The sequence below is a fragment of the Salmo salar genome, chromosome 08, assembly GCF_965601325.2.
Source record: "Salmo salar chromosome 08, fSalSal1, whole genome shotgun sequence".
In the NCBI taxonomy this organism is placed as follows: domain Eukaryota; kingdom Metazoa; phylum Chordata; class Actinopteri; order Salmoniformes; family Salmonidae; genus Salmo; species Salmo salar.
The window spans coordinates 27026724-27050895 of NC_138298.1; the positions used below are offsets into that span (position 1 = coordinate 27026724).

Sequence of the window (24172 nt, forward strand, 5' to 3'; positions counted from 1 at the left end):
GCCACCTACTGTACAGGAGTGCTGCACGACAATCTTGTACCTATGAAAGAAATATGTCATTTCGGTAAACAACATTTCATTTTTATTTTTATTTTTTTAACTGTACATTGGATCATCACTGCACCAATACAAATTCATAAGGATGTTTAAAATCTTCACCTGTAATATCTTATACATTATCAATCCACTCCGGACCAATCATCAAGCCAGCTTGACTGAAAACACAAGCCCCTACACGATAGGGCAGCGTTCCATGTGGAAACCTTCCAAACTGTTAACACATGGACCCAGTTTTTATATGAAAACCCCAGAAGTGTGGAGCTTTTCCCTTACAACCAGGGCCAGTTTTTCCACACAACGTGCCTACCATTACTCCAAGTGGAGATGTGTGAATTAGCCCCTAGATGCTGATCTTAGGTCAGTTTTAATTTTCTTTTCCACAACCAGTTAAGGTTAGGATTGGGAAAGAGGAAGCATTTCCTAGATCTGTACCTTGGAGAAACTTCACCCTGGAACACTCAAGACAGCCCAACGTCATGTGGCCTTCCGCCAGTGTGGACGAGAAGGTGCTTCTTTATGTGGGCGAAGCACTGGGCGAAGCACTTCCCGCAGTAGACACATTGAAACGGTTTCTCTCCGGTGTGCACCCTCTCATGCATCTTCAGCTGGTGGCTGTGGGAGGAGCCCTTGGAGCAGTGGCTGCACCGGAGCTGCCTCTTGGCTGACGTTAGCTGTTGCGGCTGCTTTTCTATACATTTCGATGAAGAAGTGGAGCCTGTTGAAATTTGGGAAGAGGGCTTGCTTCCCTCTTTAGGGAACCTGGTAGAGAGTAACCCTTGGGGATGAAAAAGCGGTTTCGGGTGGACAGTCCTTGAAATCTAGCAATTTGGACCTCGATCCTACAGTTCTCCCTTGCTCTGTGTTTTGACCGTCAGGGGGACACTTCTCCGTCTGTCCAGACTCTATTGCCCCTTTTTGATAGTAGATTTGGCCTGAAAAGAGGAGGGAGGAATTAAGTTGACGGGCAAGAGCTCTAAAAAACTCTCCAAACAAATACAGGTGTATTATAACTCAGCTATTACTAAATCAAATCAAATTGTATTGGTTACATGCTCCAAATACAACAGGTGTAGACCTTACAGTGAAATGCTTACTTAAGAGCCCATTCCCAACAGTGCAGTTAAAAAGACAAATATTTGCAAAATAAAAAAGTAAATAGTAACACAATTAGAACAATAACAAGGCTATATACAAGGAGTACCAGTACCGATTCAATGTTCCTGGGTTCGAGGTTGTTGAGGTAATACATTATAGTATGTACTTGTGGGTAGGGGTAAAAGTGACTAGGCTATATTATTGATCAAATGGATTGAATGAAGTTGTTTCTTTACTGACTCAACTCACGGACACAGAAAATCTGAAGCTTCTCTGTCCTCAAAACATTTAAAATGAATATTGGTCTGCAGTAATTCCCTGTACCTTTAATAGGAAAATGTCCATTCCTTCCAACTCTGATGGCTATTTAACAGTCTGATGGATTTGAGATAGAAGCTGTTTTTCGGTCTCTCGGTCGCAGCTTTGATGCACCTGTACTGACCTCGCCTTCTGGATGATAGAGGGGTGAACAGGCCGTGCCTCGGGTGGTTGATGCCCTTGATGATCTTTTTGGCCTTCCTGTGACATCAGGTGATGTAGGTGTCCTGGAGGGCAGGCAGTGTGCCCCTAGTGATGCATTGGGCAGACCGCACCACCCTCTGGAAAGCCCTGCGGTTGCGGGCGATGCAGTACCAGGCGGTGATACAGCCTGAGAGGATGCTTTCTATAAAAGTTTGAGGGTTTTAGGTGCCAAGCCACATTTCTTCAGCCTCTTTAGGTTTAAGAGGCGCTGTTGTGCCTTCTTCTACACTGTCTGTGTAAGTGGACCATTTCAGATCGTCAGTGATGTGTACTCCGAGAAACTTGAAGCTTTTCACCTCCACTGCGGTCCCGTTGATGTGGATAGGGGCGTGCTCCCTCTGCTGTCTCCTGAAGTCCATATTTTGTTGATGTTGAGGGAGAGGTTATTTTCCTGGCACCACTCCGCCAGGGCCCTCACCTCCTTCCTGTAGTCTGTCTCGTCATTGTTGGTAATCAGGCCTACTACTGTTGTGCCGTCTGCAAATTTGAAGATTGACCTTCGATGTGTCATGTGCCACGCAGTCATGGGTGAACAGGGAGTACAGAAGGGGGCTGTGCACACACCCCTGTGGGGCCTCTGTGTTGAGGATCAGCATAGTGGAGATGTTGTTTCCTACCTCAGGAAGTCCAGGTCCCAGTTGCACAGGGAATGGTGTTCAGGCCCAGGGCCCCGAGCTTAATGATGAGCTTGGAGGGTACTATGGTGTTGAAGGCTGAACTATATGTAACCGATGTGAAATGGCTCGATAGTTAGCAGGGTGGGCGCTAATAGTGTTTCAATCGGTGACGTCACTCGCTCTGAGACCTTGAAGTAGTTGTTCCCCTTGCTCTGCAAGGGCCGCGGCTTTTGTGGAGCGATGGGTAACGATGCTTCGAGGGTGGCTGTTGTCTATGTGTGCAGAGGGTCCCTGGTTCGAGCCCAGGTAGGGGCGAGGAGAGGGATGGAAGCTATACTGTTACATATAGTCAATGAACAACATAGGTATTCCTCTTGTCCGGATAGGGTCGTGTGCAGTGCGATGGCTATGGCGATTGCATTGTCTGTGGATCTATTGGGGCGGTATGCAAATTGAAGTGGGTCTAGGGTGTCAGGTAAGGTGGAGGTGATATGATCTAGCCTCTCAAAGCACTTCATGATGACAAAAGTGAGTACTATGGGGCGCTAGTCTTTTAGTTCAGGAAGTCATTTAGTAAGTCACTCTGGATAAGAGCGTCTGCTAAGAGTAAAATGTAAATGTTCAATTGGGTTGAGATCTGGTAACAGAGGGCCATGGCATAAAGGTTACATCGTTTTCATGCTCATCAAACCATTCAGTGACCAATGGTAGCCAAAATAATGGCATTCCCAGCCTTTTTATGCATGACCCTAAGCATGATGGGATTTTAATTGCTTCATTGATTCAGGAATCACACCTGTGTGGAAGCACCTGCTTTCAAAACACTTTGTATCCCTCATTTTGTATCCCTCACTCCCTCATTTATCCCTCGGTGTTTCTATTATTTTGGCAGTTACCTGTATATATAGGGTCAATATCCACTCAGTGTCCAACTAGAACCAGGTCGGACCCCCTTTGCCACCACAACATCCTAAATTCTTCGGGACAAGAAAACGTTGCTCAATTGGTATTGAGGGACCTAACACGTGCCTGGAAAATATTCCCCACACCCTTACACGACCAGCCTGTGCCGTTGACACTAGGCATGATGGGGCCATGGCCTCATGGTGTTTACACCAAATCCTGACTCTTCCATTAGCACGAAGCAGCAGGAACCAGGATTCGTCGACCAGGCAATGTTTTTCCGCTCCTCAATTGTCCAGTGTTGGTGATCGCGTGTCCACTGGAGCCGCTTCTTCTTGTTTTTAGGTGATAGGAGTGGAATCCGGTGTGGTCGTCTGCTGCAATAGCCCATCCGTTACAAGGACAGACGAGTTGTGGGTTTCGAGATGCCGTTCTGTGCCATTATTTGCCCGTTTGTGGCCCACCCGTTAGCTTGCACGATTCTTTACATTTTTCTTCGACCTCTCAGCAACACACTATCACACATATTGTACACTGCTGCTACTCAGTTTATTACCCATACCGACTGCCTCGTCGCTTTTACCTCTACCTCATACCCCTGCACATTGACTCAGTCGCGGTACTCTGATTGTACTCCTTGTTTATAGCCTCGTTATTGTCATTTTATTGAGTTACAATTTACAATTTTTATTTGGTAAACTTTTATTACTTTTAAACTGTATTGTTGGGAAAGGGATCGTATTTCACGGTAAAGTCTACAACTGTTGTATTCGGAGCATGTGAAAAATACAATTTGATTTGAATATACAGTATACACTGAACAAAAATAAACACAACATGCAACAATTTCAAAGATTTCACTGAGTTACAGTTCATATAATGAAATCAGTAAATTAAAAACAATTCATTAGGCCCTAATCTATGGATATGCATCTGCTGGTTACAGATACTGTACCTTAAAAAAAAACAGAGGCGTGGATGAGAAAACCAGGCAGTATCTGGTGTGACATCTCCTTCACATAGAGTTGATCAGGCTGTTGATTGTGGCCTGTGGAATGTTGTCCCACTCTTCAATGGCTGTGCTTCGTTTCTGGACATTGGAGGGAACAGGAACACGCTGTGGTACATGTCGATCCATCCCAAACATGCTTGTGAGTATGCAGGCTATGGAAGAACAGACATTTTCAGCTTTCAGGAATTGTATACAGATCCTTGTGACATGGGGCCGTGGATTATCATGCTGAAAGACGAGGTGATGGAGGTTCTCAGGATCTCGTCACGGTATCTCTGTGCATTCAAATTGCCATCGAAAAAAATGCAATTGTGTGATGATCATGCTGTTTAATCAGCTTCTTGATATGCCACATCTGTCAGGTAGATGGATTATCTTGACAAAAGAGAAATGCTAATTAACAGGGATGTAAACATTTGTGCACAACATTTGACCGCTGGCTACGTCCCTTCCGTCTTCAAGAGAGCGAGAGTTGCACCCCTTCTCAAAAAACCTACACTCGATCACTCTGATGTCAACAACTACAGACCAGTATCCCTTCTTTCTTTTCTCTCCAAAACTCTTCAGCGTGCCGTCCTTGGCCAGCTCGATCCTGTAGGTTCATGCTCTACAACATTCGCAGAGTACGACCCTGCCTTACACAGGAAGCGGCACAGGTCCTAATCCAGGCACTTGTCATCTCCCGCCTGGATTACTGCAACTCGCTGCTGGCGAGGCTCCCTGCCTGTGCCATTAAACCCCTACAACTCATCCAGAACGCCGCAGCCCGTCTGGTGTTCAACCTTCCCAAGTTCTCTCACGTCACCCCGATCCTCCGCACACTCCACTGGCTTCCAGCTGAAGCTCGCATCTGCTACAAGACCATGGTGCTTGCCTACGGAACTGTGAGGGGAACGGCACCTCCGTACCTTCAGGCTCTGATCAGTCCCTACACCCAAAGAAGGGCACTGCGTTCATCCACCTCTGGCCTGCTCGCCTCCCTACCTCTGCGGAAGCACAGTTCCCGTTCAGCCCAGTCAAAACTGTTCGCTGCTCTTGCACCCCAATGGTGGGACAAGCTCCCTCACGACGCCAGGACAGCGGAGTCAATCACCACCTTCCGGAGACACCTGAAACCCCACCTCTTTAAGGAATACCTGGGATAGGATAAAGTAATCCTTCTAACCCCCCCCCCCTCCCCCCCAAAAAGATATAGATGTACTATTGTAAAGTGGTTGTTCCACTGGATATCATAAGGTGAATGCACCAATTTGTAAGTCGCTCTGGATAAGAGCGTCTGCTAAATGACAAATGTAAATGTACATTTGAGAGAGAAGCTTTTTGGGCATATGGAACATTTCTGGGATCTTTTATTTCAGTTCATGAAACATGGGACCAATACTTTACATGTTGCCTTTTTTTGTTCAGTATATTTAGGGTCAATGTGAGAATATTATTTATTGATCGAATTATAGGAATTGATCAACAAAAAATGCAGGGGGTCTGCAAAAAAAATATATATAATTATATATACATGTAAAAAGTGGAGAAAAGTGTATTTACAATGTTTGAATATCATTAGCAAAAACAGAAGAAAACATTTTGAATTAGAAAATATATTTTATTTCTAAAGATGTCAACACATTTCCTAATATTCAGCAAATTACACTCACTGGAGCCAATTACAATGGCGTGTCTAACATAGGCTTTGAAAAAGCACCTGCGAATAGGCTACCAGTGTGGCAAGTGCCACTGACTGCTAGTAAGTTCTTTACTTGAACATACATTTTTGCCAACACATGGCTAACCTTTGTTTAAAAATCAGCTAAATAGCTGCGCTTAGCGAAAATGTGTTTGGAGTTAACTTTCTAGCCAGTAGGCCATGTTAGAGTTTAAACTTCTTCCAATTATAAAATGTGGGTAGGTCAAAAATACTGAATCTACAAAATCTATTCATAAAAAATAAAAAAAGTTTATTACTTCTCCTTGCCATTATCATTCACCTGAAGATATGACAAGATGTGATTTTTTGGGCTAACATATGATCGTGGCCTGGGAGGGGGTCCCAGGGCAAGAAGAAAAGGTTGAAGTGTATGCAGATAATGTAAATATGAACCACGTTGTGTATTATAAAAACATATGAGACCTGGGCTAACGTCCTGAAGACATACAGTGGATTGCGAAAGGATTCAAACCCCTTCACTTTTTCCACATTTTGTTACGTTACAGCCTTACTCTAAAACGGATTACAATCTTTTTCTCATCAATCTACAAACAAAACTCCATAATGACAAAGACATTTTTTACAAATGTATAAAAATAAAGCGTAAATACCTTATTTACATACAGACCCAGTCAAAAGTTTGGACACACCTACTCATTCCCGAGGGGGAATCCTGAGTTGCGCAGCGGTCTAAGGCACTGCATCTCAGTGCTAGACGCGTCATTACAGACCCTGGTTTGATTCCTGGCTGTATCACAACCGGATGTGATTGGGAGTCCTACAGTGCGGCGCACAATTAGCCCAGCGTCGTCCGGGTTAGGGTTTGGGGTAGGCCGTCAATGTAAATAAGAATTTGTTCTTAACTGACTTGCCTAGTTAAATAAATAAATAAACTAAATTACAGGGGTTTTCTTTATTTGTTCTATTTTCTACATTGTAAAATAAAAGTGAAGACATCAAAACTATGAAATAACACATATGGAATCATGTAGTAACCAAAAAAAAAAGTGTTAAACAAATCAAAATATATTTTATATTTGAGATTCTTCAAAGTAGCCACCCTTTGCACATGCTTGACATTCTCTCAACCAGCTTCATGAGGTAGTCACCTGGCATGCATTTAAATTAACAGGTGTGTTTTGTTAAATTATTTTGTGGAATTTCTTTCCTTCTTAATGCGTTTGAGCCAATCACTTGTGTAGTGACAAGGTAGAGGTGGTATACAGAAGATAGCCCTATTTGGTAAAAGGCCGAGTCCGTATTATGGCAAGAACAGCTCAAATAAGCAAAGAGAAACGACAGTCCATCATTACTTTAACAGATGGCCATTCAATTCGGAAAATTTCTAAAACTTTAAAAGTTTCTTCAAGTGCAGTGGAAAAACCATCAAGCGCTATGATGAAACTGTCTCTCATGAGGACCGCCACAGGAAAAGAAGACCTGGAGTTACCTCTGCTGCAGAGGATAAGTTCATTAGAGTTACCAGCCTCAGAAATTGCAGCCCAAAGAAACGCTTCACAGAATTCAAGTAACAGACATCTCAACATCAACTGTTCAGAGGAGACTGTGTGAATCAGGCCTTCATGGTCAAATTGCTGCAAAGAAACCACTACTAAAGGACACCAAGAAGAATAAGAGACTTGCTTGGACCGAGAAACATGAGCAATGGACATTAGACCGGTGGAAATCTGTCCAAATTTTATTATCTCCACATGTGTGGTTACCACCGTGAAGCATGGAGGAGGAGGTGTGATGGTGCTTTGCTGGTGACACGGTCTGATTTATTTGGAATTCAAGGCACACTTAATCAGCATGGCTACCACAGCATTCTGCAGCGATACGCCGTCCCATCTGGCTTGCACTTAGTGGGACTATCATTTGACCATGGAGAGTGATGGAGTGCTGCATGAGATGACCTGGCCCCCACAATCACCCGACCTCAACCCAATTAAGATGGTTTGGGATGAGTTGGACTGCAGAGTGAAGGGAAAGCAGCCAACAAGTGCTAAGCATATGTGGGAACTCCAAGACTGTTGAAAAAGCATTCCAGGTGAAGCTGTTTGAGAGAATGCCAAGTGGTGGCTACTTTGAAGAATCTCAAATATAAAATATATTTTGATTTGTTTAACACTTTGTTTTGGTTACTACATGATTCCATATGTGTTATTTAATAGTTTGTTTTCACTATTATTCTACAATGTAGAAAATTGTAAAAAAAATAAAGAAAAACCCTTGAATGAGTAGGTGTGTCCAAACTTTTGACTGGTACTGTAAGTATTCAGACCCTTTGCTATGAGACTCGAAATTGAGCTCAGGTGCATCCTGTTTCCATTGATCATCCTTGAGATGTTTCTACAACTTGATTGGAGTCCACCTGTGGTAAATTCAATTGCTTGGACATGATTTGGAAAGGCATACACCTGTCTATATAAAAGGTCACACAGTTGACAGTGAATGTCAGAGCAAAAACCAAGCCATAAGGTCGAAGGAATTGTCCGTAGACCTCCGAGAAAAGTTTGTGTTGAGGCACAGATCTGGGGAAGGCTACCAAAACATTTCTGCAGCATTGAAGGTCCCCAAGAACACAGTGGCCTCCATCATTCTTAAATGGAAGAACCAAGATTCTTCCTAGAGCTGGCCGCCCCATGCCAAATTGAGCAATCGAGGGGAGAAGGGCCTTTGTCAGTGAGGGGACCAAGAACCCGATGGTCACTCTGAAAGAGCTCCAGACTTCCTCGGTGGAGATGGGAGAACTTTCCAGAAGGACAACCATCTCTGCAGCACTCCACCAATCAGGCTTTTATAGTAGTGGCCAGACGGAAGCCACTCCTCAGTAAAAGGCACATGACAGCCCGCTTGGATTTTGCCAAAAGGCAACTAATGAACTCTCAGACCATGAGAAACAAGTTTCTCTGGTCTGATGAAACCAACATTGAACTCATTGGACTGAATGCCAAGCGTCCCATCTGGAGGAAACCAGGCAACGCACATCACTTTGGTGAAGCATGGTGGTGGCAGCATCATGCTGTGGGGATGTTTTTCAGTGGCAGTGACTGGGAGACTAGTCAGCATTGAGGGAAAGATTAACGGAGCGAAGTACAGAGATCCTTGATGACAACCTGCTACAGAGCGCTCAGGACATGACTGGGGCGAAGGTTCACCTTCCAACAGGACATTGACCCAGAGCACACAGCCAAGACAACGCAGGAGTGGCTTCGGGACAAGTCTTAATGTCCTTGAGTGGCCCAGCCAGAGCCCGGACTTGAACCCGATCAAACATCTCTGGAGAAACCAGAAAATAGCTGTGAAGCGACGCTCCCCATCCATCTTGACAGAGCTTGAGAGGATCTGCAGAGAAGAATAGGAGAAACTCCACAAGTTTGTAGCATCATACCCAAGAATACTTAGAATGTAATCGCTGCCAAAGATGCATCAACAAAGTACAAAGGGTCTGAATACTTATGTAAATGTAATATTTCCAGTTTTTATTTGTTAATTTATATCACACACATTTGCAAAAATGTATAACCTGTTTTTGCTTTGTCATTATGGGGTAATGTGTATAGATTGAATACTTCCCGAATGAACTGTAGAACAAATCAAGTTTGAACTCATGATATTGCTATAACAGCTTTTTTCAATAAGAATTTCTTGCTTCGGTCCAATTTCTCAATGATGAAGCTTCTGATGTCTTTTCAGATTGCTGGAGTGGGAGAACCTGCGCCCGCAATGTGCACAACTGAAGGGCTTCTCTCCAGTGTGGACATTCAGGTGCATTTGGAGATCGGTGCGGGACATAAAGCTCTTCTCACACAAGTTGCAGGCGAACGCCCGCTTTCTGGTGTGGATGACCGCGTGCTGCCGCAAGTCGCTCTCGTGGACAAACTTCTTATGGCAGCTCAGGCAACTGTACAATTGCTCTATGGTGTCAGGTCTAACGTGTGTGGCAAGATTACTCGAGTGAGATGAAGTTGTGGCGCTTTGTCTAAAATGGCCGACAGGAAGTGAGGTATGAGCTGGTTGTTGAACTCCTCTTCCTGGTATTTCAGAGTGTCTATGGAGGCTTGCCATCGTAGGTGCGTTCCTCTCAAACACTCCCTCTCCCTGCATATTTCCAGTCCCATTGACCTGTGTATTAGCTGTACCCACCTGACCCCACTCAAAATCTCTATCTACCTGCTGCCCACTGGATACAGAGTCAATCACTATCACATGTTCTGATGAGGAATGGAATGACTTGGGGGAAAACCTGTGGTTTTCTAACCCTACACTTCTCATTTCTATGTCTGAGCTAGTCTGTGTTTCTGGGCCCACTGGGCCACTCCCTAGGTCCATTACTTTAGTGTGAGCAGCAGAGGCACCATTATCAGTCGCTACTACCTCTCTGCACATCTGGTTTAAAGAATCTCTTAGGAGATTGAGGCCACCGTACATGTCACACTTTGTGTCCAGACTCGGTCTCTCTGCTCTGGGTTCAAATCCTGTGTACTGCTGGAGTCCCTGGTTCACATTTCCTGTTTCTGACTGGAAGACGACGTCAGATCCACTGACCTCCATAGCAGTGTTGATGTAGTTGTTGCCGCCTCTGGGGCCACTGGACTGAATGGCAGGGTCCTCTGTGGTGGCTGCAGTCAGTTGGGTGGTTAGCTCTCTGCTGCCCTCCACTGTTCTGGCAGGGTGGCTGATCCTAGAGTCCTGGTCATCTGCTTCTCCCTCCACCTTGATGATGAGCAGGTCTGGTTCCCCTTCCTCTGTCTCTGCTGACTGCTGATGGGGTTAAGTGGGAGAGATGAGTGAGTGAGACAGAGCATACACTATCTACTGAATGGAGATATGGGCATGACATGGGATTTAGTGTAATTCATAGTAGTTGCCTTGTTGTTATTGTGTTATAATCAGTGGTGTAGTGGAGAGAAACTCCACCTTTTTGTATTTTGCACAAAAACCTTCATAAAGACATTGGATAGAAGTAAATTATTCCACTAATATGAATATAACTGCACATATCTTAAGACTGTTTCATTAATTTTATTATAAACTCTTAAATCCCATTCAAAAACAGCAATGGACGTGATTCAGGAAGTGGGCAGGATTTTCATAGCGTATTGCTATAAAACAAACTGACATAATGCTAATCCATAGCTTTTTTCCATAGGACTCTCTTGCTTCTGTGTCAGTTCTCAATGATGAAGCTTCTGATGTCTATTCAGATTGCTGGAGTGGGAGAACCTGCGCCCGCAATGTGCACAACTGAAAGGCTTTTCCCCAGTGTGGACGTTCTGGTGAACTTGGAGATGGCTGGCGCACACAAAGCTCTTCTCACACAAGGTGCAGGAAAATGTCCGCTTTCTGGTGTGGATGACTGCATGCCGCCGCAAGTCACTCTCGTGGACAAACTTCTTATGGCAGCTCGGGCAACCGTACGGTCGTTCCACGGTGCCAGGTGTAACATCTGTGGCGAGATTACTGGAGTGAGAGGAAGTTGTGGCGCTTGGTCTAAAATGGCCGACAGGAAGTGAGGTATGAGCTGGTTGTTGAATTCTTATTCCTGGTATTTCAGAGTCTCTATGGAGGCTTGCCAACGAACACCAACTATCTTTGTTGGCCTCCCTTGCATTTCCTGTGCCAAGATGCATGCCTGTATTTATCTCTGAGGGCCGGAAGCCGGGTGAAACCAATAGCGTTGTGTTGTCTCTCATCGAGTCGGGGTAAACGGGGCGAATCATTGGTGCATTTCTGTTAAACCCTCCCACTCCCTGCTTATTCCCAGTCCCATTGATCTGTGGTGTAGTACCTGTACCCACCTGACCCCACTCAAAATCTCTATCTACCTGCTGCCCACTGGATACAGAGTCAATCACTATCACATGTTCTGATGAGGAATGGAACGACTTGGGGGAAAACCTGTGGTTTTCTAACCCTACACTTCTCATTTCTATGTCTGAGCTAGTCTGTGTTTCTGGGCCCACTGGGCCACTCCCTAGGTCCATTACTTTAGTGTGAGCAGCAGAGGCGCCATCATCAGTCGCTACTACCTCTCTGCACATCTGGTTTAAAGAACCTCTTAGGAGATTGAGGTCCCCGTACATGTCACACTTAGTGTCCAGACTCTGTCTCTCTGCTTTGGGTTCAAATCCTGTGTACTGCTGTGGTCCCTGGTACACATTCCCTGTTTCTGATTGGAGGAGGACGGCGTCAGATCCACTGACCTCCATAGCAGTGTTGTAGTTTTTGCCTCTGGGACCTCTGGGCTGGAAGGCGGGATCCTTGGTGGTGGCAGCAGCCAGTTGGGTGGTTAGCTCTCTGCTGCCCTCCACTGTTCTGGCTGGGTGGCTGATCCTAGAGTGCTGGTCATCTGCTTCCCCCTCATCCTTGATGATCAGCAGGTCTGGTTCCCCTTCCTCTGTCTCTGCTGACTGCTGATGGGGTTAAGTGGGAGAGATGAGTGAGACAGATCATACACTATCTACTGAATCGGAGATATGGTCATGACATGGGATTTAGTGAAATAAATAAAATTAGGCATCAGTCTGTGACAGTCTAAAATAGGCTGTTCAAATTGGAACTTACCTCATCACTTGTAGCATCCATATGCTTTGATGTAGAGACATCCTCTTGGTCCACGTCTATGGGCTGTCTGTCTCTTGGTATGGTGCTGTTCCCAAAACTCCGGTTGGAAAGTCTGGCTCTGCTTTGCCAAGTAGGTCCTGGAAATAAAGGGGGAAGTAAAAAAAGTTTTACAAATAAATAAATTCATAACTATGATATTTACTAAATTATGATCATCTTCCATATGCCCCCATCCATCAATGGTGTTTTTGCAAAGAACAAAATAAGCATAATATGTTCATGACGCGTTATAATGTGTCTATAGAGCTAGAAGGGTCCTAGCTGTGTTGACAGTACAAAGTAAGCATGACATACAGTGAGGGAAAAAAGTATTTGATCCCCTGCTGATTTTGTACGTTTGCCCACTGACAAAGAAATCAGTCTATAATTTTAATGGTAGGTTTATTTTAACAGTGAGAGACAGAATAACAACAACAAAAATTCCAGAAAAAAACGCATGTCAAAAATGATTTGCATTTTAATGAAGGAAAGAAGTATTTGACCCCTCTGCAAAACATGACTTAGTACTTGGTGGCAAAACACTTGTTGGCAATCAGAGGTCAGACGTTTCTTGTAGTTGGCCACCAGGTTTGCACACATCTCAGGAGGGATTTTGTCCCACTCCTCTTTGCAGATCTTCTCCAAGTCATTAAGGTTTCGAAGGCTGACGTTTGGCAACTCGAACCTTCAGCTCCCTCCACAGATTTTCTATGGGATTAAGGTCTGGAGACTGGCTATGCCACTCCAGGAACTTAATGTGCTTCTTTTTGAGCCACTCCTTTGTTGCCTTGGCCGTGTGTTTTGGGTCATTGTCATGCTGGAACACCCATCCACGACCCATTTTCAATGCTCTGGCTGAGGGAGGGAGGTTCTCACCCAAGATTTGACGGTACATGGCCCCGTCCATCGTCCCTTTGATGCGGTGAAGTTACCCTGTCCCCTTAGCAGAAAAACACCCCCAAAGCATAATGTTTCCACCTCCATGTTTGACGGTGGGGATGGTGTTCTTGGGGTCATAGGCAGCATTCCTCCTCCTCCAAACACGGCAAGTTGAGTTGATGCCAAAGAGCTCCATTTTGGTCTCATCTGACCACAACACTTTCACCCAGTTGTCCTCTGAATCATTCAGATGTTCATTGGCAAACTTCAGACGGGCATGTGTATGTGCTTTCTTGAGCAGGGGGACTTTGCGGGCGCTGCAGGATTTCAGTACTTCATGGCGTAGTGTGTTACCAATTGTTTTCTTGGTGACTATGGTCCCAGCTGCCTTGAGATCATTGACAAGATCCTCCCGTGTAGTTCTGGGCTGATTCCTCACCGTTCTCATGATCATTGCAACTCCACGAGGTGAGAGCTTGCATGGAGTCCCAGGCCGAGGGAGATCGACAGTTCTTTTGTGTTCTTCCATTTGCGAATAATCGCACCAACTGTTGTCACCTTCTCACCAAGTTGCTTGGCGATGGTCTTGTAGCCCATTCCAGCCTTGTGTAGGTCTACAATCTTGTCCCTGACATCCTTGTTTGGTCTTGGCCATGGTGGGAGAGTTTGGAATCTGATTGATTGCTTCTGTGGACAGGTGCCTTTTATACAGGTAACATGCTGAGATTAGGAGCACTCCCTTTAAGAGTGTGCTCCTAATCTCGGCTCGTTATCTGTATAAAAGACACCTGGGAGCCAGAAATCTTTCTGATTGAGAGGGGGTCAAATACTTATTTCCCTCATTAAAATGCAAATCATTTTAACATTTTTGACATGGGTTTTTCTGGATTTTTTTGTTGTTATTCTGTCTCTCACTGTTCAAATAAACCTACCATTAAAATTATAGACTGATAATTTCTTTGTCAGTGGGCAAACTTTTTACCCTCACTGTACACTGAGTGTACAAAACATTTACAACACCTGCTTTAATGCATTTCTGTGTTCATATTTCAGAACAACATAGAGATTAGACTTTCAGAATAGTGAGAGAAAAAAATCATGCTGTGAGGAAAAATAGAGTCACTACAAATTAGTACTCCCAATACACAGTGGGGAACAATGGGCCTTCTACGCCTTCAAGAAGGGCTAAGGATTTTTAAAATATTATAATAACTATATTATTTCCAATGTTGATTCTAGGATGTTCTTTGTGCACACTGTCAAATTCATCATCATCACCAACCTGTCGTTGCCGTCTCTCGATGGTTGTGTCTGTTTAGCAGGCGTATTCCATGGAAGCGGTTGTGGACGGACCCCTCTGAAAACTTTGTTCTCTCTGATCGAAACCTGGCGATCTGAAGTTCCATCAATTTCAATTTCCTCCGGAGAAATTCGTTCTCCTTGTGGCTTTGGGACATTTTCAGGTGTACAACCGCATAGCCATCGTCAACAACTTTGCAGATTTCGGCTACAGCAGCGTTGGCTAGCACCTCCATGATTGAGGCTATCTGCCCCTGGAACTCGACCACGGAACCCGACATTGTTCTCCAGAAGCTTTTGGTCCCTTTTCAATATGAAAACAGTCTTTGTGTTTTCTATAATAATCTACAGTTATCTAGTTTGCTATTAAAATAAAGGCAATCCTGTCAGAAACGAAACATCGCTAGCTTTGTTTGTAGCCGGTGATTCGTTCCTTTTCCTCATCATTATGCTGGACTGTAGAATTTAAAGTTTAACACCGCCACCTACTGTACAGGAGTTCTCCATCGCAACAACGTTGTAGCTAAATTATATTTAAAAAAAACTAGGCTTGTGGCCCCAAAAATGTTGGGAGACACCCCTACCCGAGCTATTACAAAACACATGTTTTTTCCACATCTATAATGGCTTTCAATAATTAAATGGGTGATTGTTAAAAAACATTTGACTGAAGAAGTGGTTAATTGATAGATATTGTGACAAACGCCCTAAACTAAGAAAAGTGCAGAATAATGCCTGGCTGGAAGTGGCATTCCCACATAACCATATGTAACCCAATATTTGCTGTCTGCCCCACATACACAGGCAAACAGCATCAGGATATCTTCATGTATCTTGGAAATATAGACCTGTAAACACAGAGATACAATAGGTGGAAATATCAACTATTAATATTTATGAATGTACACTTGACGTTTTAGTAGCTGAATAAGACACCTTCCCAAGTCATTGCTCTCATTCAGTGCTGTTTGGTCCTGCCTGATAAAAATACACAGTTACACATTTTTGTTGTTGTTGTGGCTATTGTAATCAGCTCTAAAGAAAGCAAGTGGGCTTAGACATCGAAATTAAACATTTTGGGTCCAAGGTTCCTTGAAGGATTTTGTATCTTTTGCCCCTACTCATGTAATTAAACCACATATTATTTTTGGGGGCACCCTTGATTTGACCTCAAATCCAATATGGTGTCCAAAATCCAATATGGTTGCAATAATATCATTTGATGGTGGTTAATGTATGAATTAAGTCAATTAGATATTTTTTGTCAGAATTATGTAAAACACTTATGCCCATAAAGACTGTTTTGGTGTAAATCTATTTTATTCTGATTCCAATATGTCCAACATGATTCACATACCTTTGCCTGCTAATAGTGAGGTCTAAAAGTATTTGGACAGTGAACATGCTTTGTTGTTCTTTTGGCTCTGTACTCCAGCACTTTGAATTTGAAATGATACAATGACTATGAGGTTAAATTACAGACAGTAAACTTTACAGGAAAGATTCATACATTTTGAATGTTATATTGTTTTTGTGTGAGCGATGTTCTACCGATACCAGGGGTCATGCGTTTTCATGTGTATTGGAGCTATTGCCGTTCAAGAAGGTAGAAATTTGGCCGGTATGATGTACCATTGCGATAAAACTGCTCTCCCTACACTGGAAATAAAGAGATTAAGAGAAATACAACTTTTTGATCGCAAAAAAACGTCTGGGATTCGTGTCAGATTTCAATACTTGACAATGTCAAGATAGGTTGTCTTCTATCGAATGAAGCATTGATCATATTTGTGCGATATTCCTACCTTCATCAAGCCTGTGACTCTACTTGTTGGATGCATGTGCAGTTTGTTTTGGTTGCGTTTCAGATTATTTTGTACCCAATAGAAATCAAATCAAATTGTATTTGTCACATGAAATGCTTACTTACAAGCCCTAAACCAACAATGCAGAATTTATTTTAAAGTAAGAAAATATTTGCACAAAATAAATAATTTAAAGTAAGAAAAAAAATAACACAATAAAATAACAATAACTATGCTATATACAGGGAGGTACAGGCACAGAGTCAATGTGCGGGGGTACAGGTTAGTCGAGGTAATATGTACATGTAGTTAGGGGTAAAGTGACTATGCATAAACAGGGAGTAGCAGCAGTGTAAAAAAATGGTGTCAATGCCAATCGTCTGGGTAGCCGTTTGATTAACTGTTTAGCAGTCTAATGGCTTGAGGGTAGAAGCTGTGAATGGTACATAATGTATTGTGTCATTTTGGAGTCATTTTTATTGTAAATAAGAATAGAATGTGTTTCTAAACACTTCCACATTAATATGGATGCTACCATGATTACAGATAACCATGAATGAATCGTGAATAATGATAAGTGAGAAAGTTTTAGGCATAAAAATCCTAAATATGACCAAAGTGCTGGAGTACAGAGCCAAAACAACAACAAAATGTGTCACTGTCCAAATACTTTTGGACCCAACTGTATATCAAATGACAGCGTTTTCATGAATGTGATAATTTTCTCTTGAATCCCATAAAAAAAAAGCAAGGTACATGATCCAGGAAGTAGGCAGGCTTTCATAGAGTATTGCAATAACCTAACTGACATAATGCTAATCCATAGCTTTTTTCCATAGGAATCTCTTGCTTCTGTGTCAGCTATCAATGATGAAGCTTCTGATGTCTTTTCAGATTGCTGGAGTGGGAGAACCTGCGCCCGCACTGTGCACAACTGAAGGGCTTCTCTCCAGTGTGGACGTTCTGGTGCACTTGGAGCTTGCTGGGGGACACAAAGCTCTTCTCACACAACGTGCAGGCGAATGCTCGCTTTCTGGTGTGGATGATCATGTGATGCTGTAAGTCACTCTCGTGGACAAACTTTTTATGGCAACTCGAGCAACCGTACGGTCGTTCTACGGTACCAGGTCTAAAGTGTGTGGCGAAATTACTAGAGTGAGAGAAAGTTGCAGCGCTTGGTCTAAAATAGCCGTCAGGAAGTGAGGAAGGAACTGGTTGTTGAACTCCTCTTCCTGGTATTTCAGCGTGTCTATGGAGGCTTGCCAATGAGCACCAACTAGCTTTGTTGGCCTCACTTGCATTTCCTGTGTCAAGATGCATGCCTGTATTTTTCTCTGCAGGATGGAAACCGGGTGCTACCAATAGCGTTGTGTTGTCTCTCAATGAATCGGGGTGAATGGGGCGAATCATTGGTGCATTTCTGTTAAACCCTCCCACTCCCTGCTTATTTCCAGTCCCATTGACCTGTGGTGTAGTAGCTGTACCCACCTGACCCCACTCAAAATCTCTATCTACCTGCTGCTCACTGGATACAGAGTCAATCACTATCACATGTTCTGATGAGGAATGGAATTCCTTGGGGGAAAACCTGTGGTTTTCTAACCCTACACTTCTCATTTCTATGTCTGAGCTAGTCTGTGTTTCTGGGCCCACTGGGCCACTCCCTAGGTCCATTACTTTAGTGTGAGCAGCAGAGGCACCATCATCAGTCGCTACTACCTCTCTCCACACCTGGTTTAAAGAACCTCTTAGGAGATTGAGGTCCCCGTTCATGTCACACTTTGTGTCCAGACTCTGTCTCTCTGCTTTGGGTTCAAATCCTGTGTACTGCTGGGGTCCCTGGTTCACAGTCCCTGTTTCTGATTGGAGGAGGACGGCGTCAGATCCACTGACCTCCATAGCGGTGTTGTTGTAGCTGTTGTTGCCTCTGTGGCCAATGGCCTGAATGGCAGGGTCCTCTGTGGTGGCTGTGGTTAGTTCTCTGCTGCCCTCCACTGTTCTGGTTGGGTGGCTGATCCTAGAGTCCTGGTCATCTGCTTCTCCCTCATCCTTGATGATCAGCAGGTCTGGTTCCCCTTCCTCTGTCTCTGCTGACTGCTGATGGGGTTAAGTGGAAGAGATGAGTGAGACAGAGCATACACTATCTACTGAATGGAGATATGGTCATGACATGGGATTTAGTGAAATTCATAGTAGTTGACTTGTTATTGTGTTCTATATAATCTGTGGAGTACTGGAGGGTAAACTCCACCTTTTGTATTTTACTCAAACCTTGATAAAAGACATTGGCTAGAAGTAAATTAATCCACTAATACAAATATAATTAAGCAATAAGCCCTGACGGGGTGTGGTATGTGGCCAATATAACACAGCTAATGGCTGTTCTTACCACGACGCAACGCAGAGTGCCTGGACACAGCCCTTAGCCATGGTATATTGGTCATATAACACAAACCCCTGAGGTGCCTTATTGCTATTATAAGTTACCAACATAATTAGAGCAGTAAAAATAAATGTGTTTTGTCATACACGTGGTATACGAATTGATATACCAAGGCTATCAGCCAATCAGCATTCAGGGATCGAACCACCCAGTTTATAACGAGATATAGCTTAAATGAACGCGTTTTCATGAATTTGATTATATACTCTTAAATCCCCATTCAAAAACAGCGAGGAACATGATCCAGGAAGTAGGCAGGACTTTCAAAGCAGTCTTATTTGTCACATGCGTCGAATACAACGGGTGAAGACTTCACCTTGAAATGCATACTTACGAGCCCTTCCCAATGATGAAGAATTGAAAATAATAATAATAATAATAATAATAATAATAATAATAATAATAATGTAAATACAAAACAAATAATAAAAATAGCGTATTGCTATAACCTAACTGACATAAAGCTAATCCATAGCTTTTTTTACATAGGAATCTCTTGCTTCTGTGTCTAGGGCTGGCACAATTACCGTATAACCCTGTAACCGATGGCTATGGATGAAGACCGTCATAACTGTTTTTATACAGTACCAGTCAAAAGTTTGTTCACACCTACTCATTCAACGGTTTTTCTTTATTTTTACTATTTTCTACATTGTAGAATAATAGTGAAGACATCAAAAGTATGAAATAATACATATGGAATCATGTAGTAATTTTTTTTTTTTTTAACAAATACAAATATATTTGAGATTTGATATTTATCAAAAGTAGCCACCCTTTGCCTTGATGACAGCTTTGCACACTCTTGGCATTCTCTCAACCAGCCTCATGAGGTAGTCACCTGGAATGCATTTAAATTGACAGGTGTGCCTTGATAAAAGTTAACTTGTGGAATTTCTTTCCATCTTAATGCGTTTGAGCCAATCAGTTGTGTTGTAACAAGGTAGGGGTGGTATACAGAAGACAGCCCTATTTGGTAAAAGACCAAGTCCGTATTATGGCAAGAACAGCTCAAATAAGCAAAGAGAAACGACAATCCATCATTACTTTAAGACATGAAGGTCAGTCAATCAGGAAAATGTCAAGAACTTTGAAAGCGCAGTCGCAAAAATAGAACGCCACAGCAAAGGAAGACCCAGAGTTACCTCTGCTGCAGAGGATAAATTCATTAGAGTTACCAGCCTCAGAAATGCTTCAGAGTTCACGTAACAGACACATCTCAACATCAACTGTTCAGAGGAGACTGTGTGAATCAGGCCTTTATGGTCGAATTGCTGCAAAGAAACCACTACTGAAGGACACCAATAAGAAGAAGAGACTTGCTTGGACCGAGAAACATGAGCAATGGACATTAGACAGGTGGAAATCTGTCCTTTGGTCTGATGAGTCCAAATTTGATAATCTCTGCATGTGTGGTTCCCACCGTGAAGCATGGAGGAGGTGGTGTGATGGTGCTTTGCTGGTGACACGGTCTGTGATAAATTTAGAATTCAAGGCACACTTCACCAGCATGGCTACCATAGCATTTTGCAGCTATACGTCATCCCATCTGGCTTGCGCTTAGTGGGACTATCATTTGTTTTTCAACAGGACAATGACCCAACACACCTCCAAGCTGTGTAAGGGCCATTTGACCAAGAAGGAGAGTGATGGAGTGCTGCATCAGATGACCTGGCCTCCACAATCATCTGACCTCAACCCAATTAAGATGTTTTGGGATGAGTTGGACTGCAGAGTGAAGGGAAAGCAGCCAACAAGTGCTCAGCGTATGTGGGAACTCCTTCAAGACTGTTGAAAAAGCATTCCAGGTGAAGCTGTTTGAGAGAATGCCAAGTGTGCACAGCTGTCATCAAGGCAAAAGGTGGCTACTTTGAAGAATCTCAAATATAAAATATATTTTGATTTGTTGAACACTTTGATTACTACATGATTCCATATGTGTTATTTCATAGTTTTGATGTCTACACTATTATTCTACAATGTAGAAAATAGTAAAAATAAAGAAAAACCCTTGAATGAGTAGACGTGTCCAAACTTTTGACTGGTACTGTATATAATAATGATATATTTTTTTGGAACAAACAGCTGACTGAAAACGGGAAGGCCGGGTATTTGTGTGGTTGAGTCCGTTTCTGCCATAGAATTAGGAATTAGAATACATAAATGGACATGAAAAGGTCTTAAGACAGTATAAAAGGTCAGCCATTTTGGTCAGGGAGTTTGTCAACCATGCTCAGCCAGTGTGCTGCGATAAGATAGTGTAAAACAATGAATTTGAAAATTAACTGCACAGTATATTTATTAGCTAGCCAGCCAGTTTAAGTGTAATGATTTCCAATAATTGTTCAAATTAACTGCCAATATGCCAACATTCCATACAAACAGTGCAGTCAATCCGCAGCCATACACTGGCTGAAATCAGTTGATGATAGGTCTTATACAAGTTGTAAATGCAATAAGTACTTATATTGTATCATATTACAACATTCCCAGCTTTCCAAGAAAACAAACACTGAGACATTTATGGTCTGTTTAGATATATGTTAGAGGCTATTTAAACAGAAAGTGTAAAAAACCTGTAGAGTGTATTTATAATTTCATGACAATATTTTAGGTTAAAAATCATTATATTTCTGATATCACATGCCTTACTTTTATAATTCATAAGTAAAAGCAGGAAATACATCACCTCTGCCTCTACTGCCATTAGTTCCAATTTGACCGGATTGGATTTCTTCCTGACTACAATGGCTGCCATTCTCACTCCATTCTAGAACTGAGTGTTTATGACATAGCCCCTCTAGTAATTTAATAGGATCTCTATGGTTTCTGCTGTAACATGGACTCTCCAACGTGATGAAACGTTGTTGCTCCTTGCTGAAACAAGTCAGGAGCTGAGGAGAAAATGCCCGTCTTTTGCAATTCAAACAGTTACAACCAATTACCGTCATCCAAAATTCGTTGACAGTCACGGCCCTATCTGTGTCAGTTCTCAATGATAAAGCTTCTGATGTCTTTTCAGATTGCTGGAGTGGGAGAACCTGCACCCGCACTGTGCACAACTGAAGGGCTTTTCCCCAGTGTGGACATTCTGGTGCATGTGGAGATGGCTGGCGCACACAAAGCTCTTCTCACACAAGGTGCAGGAAAATGTGCGCTTTCTAGTGTGGATGACCGCGTGACGCCGCAAGTCACTCTCTTGGACAAACTTCTTATGGCAGCTTGGGCAACCATTCGGTCGTTCTACGTTGCCAGGTCTAATATCTGTGGCTAGATTACTCGAGTGAGAGGAAGTTGTGGAGCTTGGTCTAAAATGGCTGACAGGAAGTGAGGTATGAGCTGGTTGTTGAGCTCCTCTTCCTGGTGTTTCAGTGTCTACGGAGACTTAAAAACTAGCTTTGTTGGCCTCACCTACATTTCCTGTGTCAAGATGGGTGGCTGTATTTAAAAAGAGTCTCTTATGGCGTCTGCATGCTTCCCAGTCGAAAACAGTTCGGTTGAGATCATGCATATTTTATGACAACATTATGTGACAATTTTGTTCGTTTTGGACTTCAGTGAGGTTTTTTTCAGCTGTTTGGGCACAGAATTGTTCTTCTGGAGTTATGCTGAAGTTCAGAGCGGAAGTCTACGCCCCTTCGTTGGTGATTGGTCAACAGTAGTGGTTCTTCAATAAAGTAATTGTTGTCATTCAAGAGAGACGACTCGTTTTCATGCAAATATTTTCATTGAAAACTACTGCACCAAACATCTTAGATGTAAAATTGCACGACTAAGATTTCTTGAGTTATCTTAGATTAACTCGGACCATTTTGAGGAAGTATAGACTCGCTACGGTGTTTCACTTTCGTGACGCATCTGCTTGTTTGGAAAATGTATGTAATGCTTTTGAGTGCGGGGCACTGTCCTCAGATAATCGCATGGTGTAATTTCGCCGTAAAGCCTTTTTTAAATCTGACAACGCGGCTGGATTAACAAGAAGTTAAGCTTTTAAATGATTATTGACACTTGTATTTTCATGAATGTTTAATATTACGATTTCTGTCATTTGAATTTCGCGCTCTGCAATTTCACCGGGTTTTGTCGAGGTGAGATAACTTCTTACAGATCATTGGGACGCTAACAAGACATTTGTGGAGTAGTTGAAAATCAAGTTTTAATGACTCCAACATAAGTGTATGTAAACTTCCGACTTCAACTGTACCGCATCACTTGTAGCAACCATATGCTTTGATGAAGAGACATCCTCTTGGTCCACATCTATGGGCTGTCTGTCTCTTGGTATGCTGCTGTTCCCAAAACTCCTGTTGGAAAGTCTGGCTCTGCTTTGCCAAGTAGGTCCTGGAAATAAAGGGGGAGGTTCATTTGACCCCATCCGTCAATGGTGTTTTACAAAGTACAAAGCAAGCATAATACCTTCATTGACGTATGTTATGTGTCAATAGAGCTAGAAGGATCCTAGTTGTGTTGACAGTACAAAGTCAGCATGATACGTCATATATGGAATGTCAATAATACTACTGGGCCCTAACTGTTTTGACAATACATAAATCATGGATGTATTATACTTGCTTTGAACTTTGTAAAACACAATTGATGGATGGGATCAATTGAAGATTCATGTAATTTAGTCTATGTGCACTGTCAAATTCACCATCATCACCAACCTGTCGTTACCGTCTCTCGATGGTTGTGTCTGTTGAGCAGGCGTATTCCATGTAAGCGATTTTGGACGGACCCCTCTGAAAACTTTGTTCTCTCTGATCGAAACCTCGCGATCTGAAGTTCCAACAATTTCATTTTTCTCCGGAGAAATTCGTTGTCCTTGTGGCTTTGGGAAATCTCCATGTGTACAACCGCATAGCCATCGTCAACAATTTTGCAGATTTCGGTTACAGCAGCGTTGGCTAGCACCTCCATGATTGAGGCTATCTGCGCCTGGAACTCGACCACGGAACCCGACATTGTCCCCGACGTTTTGCCCCCTTTTTCAATATGAAAACAGTCTTTATGTTTTCTATATTATGACGATATACAGTTATCTAGCAACCTATTAAAACAAATACAATAATATCAGAAACTGAACATCGATAGCTAGCTAGCTAGCTTTGTTTGTAACGTTAGCTTGCTGTTGAGATTATTTTTCCTGTTCCTCATCATCACTTTCATGTAAACATATGCGCCACCTACTGTACAGGAGTGCTCCACCACAACAATGTTGTAGCT

General features: G+C 42.9%; 1 protein-coding gene across 5 annotated transcripts; it reads right to left on the minus strand.

Annotated features, from left to right (window-relative positions):
• Window positions 1–74: 74 nt before the first annotated feature.
• On the minus strand, window positions 75–24172 carry LOC145850210 (uncharacterized). 5 transcript variants are annotated; one of them, XM_082978512.1, is made up of 7 exons: window positions 23614–24153; window positions 23151–23287; window positions 14682–18600; window positions 12482–12618; window positions 12121–12330; window positions 10463–10678; window positions 75–992 (listed from the first exon to the last, which is right to left on the minus strand). In XM_082978512.1, the coding sequence occupies exons 3-7, from the start codon at window positions 14977–14979 to the stop codon at window positions 963–965; spliced, it is 891 nt and encodes a 296-aa protein (XP_082834638.1). In that variant the 5' UTR covers window positions 14980–18600; window positions 23151–23287; window positions 23614–24153; the 3' UTR covers window positions 75–962. The 5 variants fall into 5 exon arrangements, with proteins under 5 accessions (XP_082834638.1, XP_082834636.1, XP_014065192.3 ...); XM_082978510.1 differs by lacking the exon at window positions 75–992 and having other exon boundaries at window positions 5542–10678; window positions 23624–24172; XM_014209717.3 differs by lacking the exon at window positions 75–992 and having other exon boundaries at window positions 5542–10678; window positions 14682–18597; window positions 23614–24172.